Raw genomic sequence first — 6,866 nt, 5'->3', positions numbered from 1 at the left:
CCTCAAAAACCTGGAGCCGACCCTGCCTCAACCCTAGTGAGAACCTTTGGAGTATCCTCAAGCAAAATATCTATGAGGGTGGGAGGCAGTTCACATCAAAACAGCAGCTCTGGGAGGCTATTCTAACATTTTGCAAAGAACTTCAAGCAGAAACTAACCAAAAACTCACAAGTTCTATGGAAGCAAGAATTGTGAAGGTGATATCAAAGAAGGGGTCGTCTTAATGGTACAAATTCAACAAATGACCATTTTCAGTTCTTTAAAACCTATAAAGTGTTTGGAAACTCTGTTGTGCATAATTTAGAACAGCGTATTTTCAGTTTTTTTTAGTTTTGAAAAAAATCGTGTTATCTTTGGGATGTTTGTCCAATAAAGTGTGCATTATACTCTGATGGTTGATGATTTGAACATTATACGGACTCTGAAAATCAGAGAGAAATGGCATTTGCATAATAATTTGGAACATGGCGTACAATTTCCATAAGAGTCTCAGTGTGTACATTCTTTAATAAGGAACTGGTACAGATTGTATAATTTGGAAATGAGAACAAAATTTGGAACAATGATAAAAGACAAAGGTTTATTATATTCTGGTTTTCACATTGAGCAGACTAAAGTAAGCTTTATGAACTCGGGCAACACTAATATAATAAAACATGATCTAAGTTTTACATCATAAAGAAGGATAAAACCAGCTTTATCTTTGAAATGTACAAATATGCAGTAGTCGATATTAATTAATAATACATACCTTTTTTTCATATATTTGTCTTGTTAACACGTCCGCTGTGCATATACTGTATAGCAAATGTGTGCACCAGCAGTAAGCTCCTAGTTCTGCACCTGGTTCTAACTGACGCCATCTGCATTACCACTGATTAAAGCAATTCAAGATCTCCTGCAGACATCCGTGAAATTCTGTCCGAGCATGGACCACAATGCACGGACTGTCCATGGGTCTCCTAAACCGAACGCGACCGTCTCATACGTAATGTGAAAAAAACCATTTGAGAATAGAAAAAAGAAATAGAAAAATTCAAAACACCACTCTTTAAAAAAAAAAAAAAAAAAAATGTTTGTAAGTGTCCAAATGATAAAATATTACCATATTTATCGCTCACAGTGAACACTGAAAGAAAAATAGAAATGACAGAATAACTTTCATTTCACCTCTCCAAAAAATTGCATAAAAAGAGATGAGAACCTACAGCACATCCTCTCCCCCCCCCAAAAAAAAAATAAATAAAAAGAAGCCCTCATGCAAGTCTATCGAAAGAAAATGTTCAAAAGTTATAACCCTCAAAAAATGGCAACACAAACTAATTTTTTTCAAGTGGTAAAACGCACAAAAATATCAATTTGGTGTAATCATAATCATAATGACCCACAAAAAAGTTAACAAGGCTTTTTTACCGCAAAGTGAGCAAACCTAAAAAGAGAACGGAGAGCAAACCTAAAAAGAGAATGGTGAATTGCTGTTTTTATTTTTCAATTGCACTCTATTTGGATTTTGTTTTCTCCATTTTTTATTACATTATTAGCGTAATTCAAAACTACAAATTGTCCAGCAAAAAAATAAAACCTCACACAGCTTTGTTAATGGAAAAGTAGTTAAAAATTTGTATAACCTATTGAAATAAACACTGTAGCAGCTGAACTGCAGTACCTAAGGACAGCTGCCGGAGCTAAAAACAGTAGACTGTTGTGGGTGCCAATTGTAGGACCTCCACTGATCTCATCTCATATGGATGATCTACCCACGTAGATAAGTCATCAATACGATAAGCCAGGGAAACCCCTCAAAGGCGGGACATTAATCAGCTAATCACTGGGGGCCAGCTTCAGTCATGCCCAGTTAACGGCTATTATACGTTGGCGAACTTGTGATCAGCCATACATTTTCCCTGCAGTGGGAATATGTTCTACACATATGGCTGATCTGTACTAAAAGAGCACGTGCAATCCGGTATTCCTACTGAGACAACCCCTCAATTTCCAAGCAATAATGCCAATCATACCAAAATTAGATATAGCAAGCGCAAGAGGCTTCATTGTAAACTCCATTATATTCTGCTTACTATCATATCCGTAAAGTCAATGGCGTGTGGTAATAATCTCACTATATCTCACCCGTTTCGCACATTTATCTGTGATGATTGTGAGTACAAGCCATTAGGACTCTCCCATGCCTTGGCTAATTAAATAATGCAAATGGGTTTTCTTTCATTGTATGAATGGAGGAGACTGCAGAATATTGTAGGTCTGATCGGTAAGGACAATACTCATGCCTATGTTAGTAAAATGAATTGTGTCTTCATTCACGATGACAAGGTCACAGAAGGTGCGTAGGTAAGGCAAAGGAGAGAAAAAGTGATCGGGCTTCATGTTTGCTTGCTTGTGGCCCATATGATTTTACTTTGAGTAAAGTATGGGCCTCAGAGCAGAAGTCAGTGGCGTAAGCGGGCGATGACAGAAAATTGGCTAGTTTTCGTAAACACTTTCTTTGCCTGCATTTTACCCTGTACTGAATGGATTACAGTTCCGTCTCCAACAATGCTATACATATGATAACAAACAGCTTATACATTTGGTTACAATAAAGTTACTACATTTACATAATACGCTGGGCGTATACCACAGAACTTCTCTGTGGGTGTGGCTGTGTTTTCATTGGCCAGCATCAGAGATGAAGGAAACGCCTACAGAGAAGTTCTGTGGTGTACACCAAGTTGGTTGAAGGCAAAATTAGCACCATCATTACTGTGGGTCATAACTTTGAAAAGGATTGGCGCAGATGAAAAAGAAAAACTGTTCCAGAATCAGTGGAGCATCACCAATTGGAGAAGGAAAATAAAGTAAATGAAAAAATCCAGTGACAGATCCCCTCTAACTGCACAATTAACACAAGTATGTGGGCCGCTTTCTTTGTAGAAGTGATTTGGATGCAATTATGGGTGTATTTTGTTATATGTGGCTGAGGTTAGGTAATCCCCTTGCATCCTACCTAATGCATTTACACTTTACATTACATTTTTTGTACCTAATGGTAGTAAGCAGATTCATTAATGTTACGTTTTTATGTTCCCCTCAGGAATACATTTAGTTAACCCAATCTTAGCAGCTGAAGCAGAAGAAATTAAGCAGAATATATGCAGATTAAATCAAGAGGTAAGAATGGAAAACTTACTGATTAACTACAATTCACTGTTACTAATCAAATATTGATTTTCATTAGAATTAATTGAAGGCAACAAAATTTCAAGTCACACTAGTTGTTTCATAGCTAGGATCACACAATTTCCAACATTGGTGTAGGTCTGTCTTTGGGTTTTATATGAGTCACGGTTTCGATTTTCCACAACTTTGTCTTGCTTAGGTTGATGAGTTTGTCTGGAAGGAAAAGAAAAATCCACAAAAGTTATGAAAAAAAGGAACAGTACTCACCTCTTCAATCTCTCACCGATTCATGGCAAATGCATTGGTGGTGGCTGATCTTTGCTTATTAGCTTCATATTGCTGCCAGGTGACGTCATTAGTTTGTCATATGTATGGCATGTGCCCACTGATTGCCTGCAGTGGTTCGGTGATGGTTCAGCAGATCATCACTGGCATCTAGTACACCAAATAATATGTGCTGGATCAGTGGAAGATTGAAGAGGGTAGTCCTCTTTAGTTTGTTGTTTTTATAACATTTGCAGCTTGTTTTTTATCTAAAGAAAACTCTACAATGGACGAGTCCCTTATGACAAACTTTTTATTAGAGTTAGTGTTCTATTTGTTGATATGTGCTTTTCTTTTCTTCTTTTTGTAGATTAACAATCTCAACCAAGAAGTCTCTCAGCTCAGCAAGGAATTACAACATATGATGCGCCTGTTGCAAGCACTGCTGGCTGCCCAACAGTACAACCCTCCTATGGCCTGTCCATACACAGTCCAAGTGGTCTCCACACCCTCTGCAAGCCACATAAGTTGTAATGAGCAGCAACCTAGATCCAGTTTCCCAATACCACACTCTTTGCATCTTGTACAAGAGACACAAATGCCCAGGACTATGGGACATGCATCACTACCTTCAGATATTCCTTACAATCAAATGCATTTCACAAGAGTCTCTCCAGATATGTGTCCGAGGCCAGCGGAATCAGAATCTTTCCATCCTGGACGAGACTACTGTTATATCCCTTCTAACACTATGTGTTCTCCTGGAACTCCACTCTCACATATAGAGATGGAAAGAGTGAGGTTACTACAACAGACTGAAGAAGCTAGTTCAAGTCCCACTAGCTTTGGTTCACCAGTCTCTGGACCTTCAATGATGGGCCGAACAACTCATGCTATGACCTCTACGAGTTCTGTTCAGTCTTTTACCACTTGTATGGCCCAGAACACACCATCTCAGTCAACTTCCAATAGGGACCCCCAGCCTTGAATACAAAGACAAGAACTATATAGGGATCAACCAGGATGTACACGTGCTGCTTTTTCATGCCTGTGCAAGGTTGAGGAATGTTTATTTAAATATTTTAAGTAAGCACAAGAAGCCAAACACTCTTACATATATTATTGTATTTAGGCGCATGCCACATTGCTTGCCAGGGCTATGTATTTTGCTTGATAGATGGTTTACATACACAAGAGATTTTTGTACAAGCAAAAGGGCCTTTTAGATGTTTATGTGAAAGGTCAATGGCTCAACATATTCATTCCAAGCTTTCAACACCTCCTGTAGTCTCCATAGTTGACCAGAAATACTACTCCAGATGGTGACATCCTTATGGATATTCTACATGTTCCTTCAAGTTACAACTCAAGAAATAGGTTTCCACAACAGAATATTTTTATGCAACATTAGTATATTTGTGTAATCCCAATAATTGTTTGTTATGCAATCTGATAATTTATGGCCAATTCCGTTCACAACACGTATGGCCCCTGAACACATTAGAGAAAAGTCAGCCGAAACTGCCAACCATGTAATGTATGTAGCTGTTTCTTAACTCTTTCCAAAGGAGGGTTGAGCATGTTGAATTTCAATCCTGGACCTTTTTGTTTCCCTGGGAACAGTTTACTCTTTTCTCACCCATTTTCACCAAAGCCAAGCATGTAAGTAAATGGGGTAGTTGGGAGAGATGTCAGTCGAACAAGCATTTGGCCATCAGCTATCTAGGGTGCATGGACATTTTTACTTTAACACAATTCTAAAGTGGATTTTGACTAACCAGGTTTATGCTTGCTATTGGGCTGTATCCTAGTGTTTCCCTCTTTCCCTATAGTCAAATAGATTACAAGAACTAATCCTCTAACCCATTCCTGTATTTCAGCCTGGTTTAATATGCCCGATTGCAATTACAGATTACTGGAATGAACAACAAACTTGACTCCGTGACCTGAGTTCATGGAGCGGTCAAAAATTTTCATTTTCCATTCATTCACCTTCAAATGTATTAGAGATGTACTACTTCTGCTAATTTACCCAGGCTTGGGTGGATATACCATGGTCATCAGAAAATAACTGTATTTTACCAAGTGGGCATATATACAACACATCAGCTCCTCCATTATTAATATATATATTTGGAGTTTGAGTTTTTACACTTTGAAATAAGATTCATTTCTAGTAAGAAGAATTTAACCCTGCTGTTCTGTTGGTCAAAAATGACCGACTTTGAACTTCAATATTCTTTAAAATATTCAAGATGCGGCTCTGAAACCCGTGGCCGACCGACCCATCCTCATTTAAGTCAATCAACCACAAGTTTCAGAACCGCATCTTGAACACCCCAAAAAATACCAAAGTTCAAAATAGGTCTCCCCAGACCGAACAGAACAGCAGGGTTAAAGTGCTAAGCATTTCTGATGACTTTGGTATCTAGAGCCTGGTAAAATGCACTTCCTTGCATGTCTTATTATAGAGAAAATAATATGCTATGCCCACTTAATAATCTGCATGAGCTGAAAATTGTAACTCTTATCACTGTCACATCCTGAGATTCTAATTTTGTCCAAAAATGGCATTTGTCTTTTATACCAAAAATATCATGATGAGTTCAAAACTTAATTTCCTTCCAAGAAAGACCTAGCTGTCACTATGAGAGCGCCAATGAAAGTTTATATCGGTACGATTTTCATGAATTACTTTATAGGCATCACTTAAAGAGATTGTCTGGTCTTTTGCTAAAAGTCTGCAGTCTTTGGAATCCTTACACACTCGCACGCACTTTCAAGGTGTCAGGATTCTCCTGTGTTGGCAGCAAGAATGGCATTAACATGAATGCAAGCATGCTATTTGCATGCTCCGCATTCCAACTAGACATGATCAACATCTAGTCGGTGTGTGATTGAATGCATGCAAATCACATACTTTTGATCACATGACTGCCCGTTCTCACTGCTAACACAGGAGAATACTGACAGCGTGCTGTGCGTACACTGTGAGGATTAAGGAGTTTTCAGTTACATTATGAGAAGATCAGACAACACTGTAAATCATTGATAACAATTGAAAGCTCCTACTGTAGAAGACAGCTATGTGAATCTCTCATTGTGAACTGATCTACTTCATATACAGTATCTACAATATCTTTACTGTCAGTTGTGTGCTATATATATATGGAATTTAAAGTGAACCTGATGACAGGATTTATCCACATGAAGTATTAATAATAATAATCTTTATTTTTTATATAGAGCTAACATATTCCGCAGCGCTTTACAGTTTGCATACATTATCATCACTGTCCCTGATGGGGCTCACAATCTAGATTCCCTATCAGTATGTCTTTGGAATGTGGGAGGAAACCGGAGAACCCGGATGAAACCCATGCAAACACGGAGAGAACATACAAACTCTTTGCAGATGTTGTCCT

General features: G+C 38.2%; 1 protein-coding gene across 1 annotated transcript in view; it reads left to right on the top strand.

Annotated features, from left to right (window-relative positions):
• KCNH4 (potassium voltage-gated channel subfamily H member 4) overlaps nt 1-5,626 on the top strand; it is a 373,359-nt gene extending 367,733 nt beyond the window's left edge. Inside the window, exons 15-16 of the mRNA XM_069751801.1 lie at nt 3,092-3,168; nt 3,812-5,626. Of these exons, the coding sequence (XP_069607902.1) occupies nt 3,092-3,168; nt 3,812-4,429 (695 nt within the window). The 3' untranslated portion in view covers nt 4,430-5,626. The remainder of the gene's footprint in view (nt 1-3,091; nt 3,169-3,811) is intronic.
• The last annotated feature ends 1,240 nt before the right edge of the window (nt 5,627-6,866 follow it).

The sequence above is a fragment of the Ranitomeya imitator genome, chromosome 2 (assembly GCF_032444005.1).
Source record: "Ranitomeya imitator isolate aRanImi1 chromosome 2, aRanImi1.pri, whole genome shotgun sequence".
In the NCBI taxonomy this organism is placed as follows: Eukaryota; Metazoa; Chordata; class Amphibia; order Anura; family Dendrobatidae; genus Ranitomeya; species Ranitomeya imitator.
This window is presented reverse-complemented; position numbering and strand designations above follow the sequence as displayed.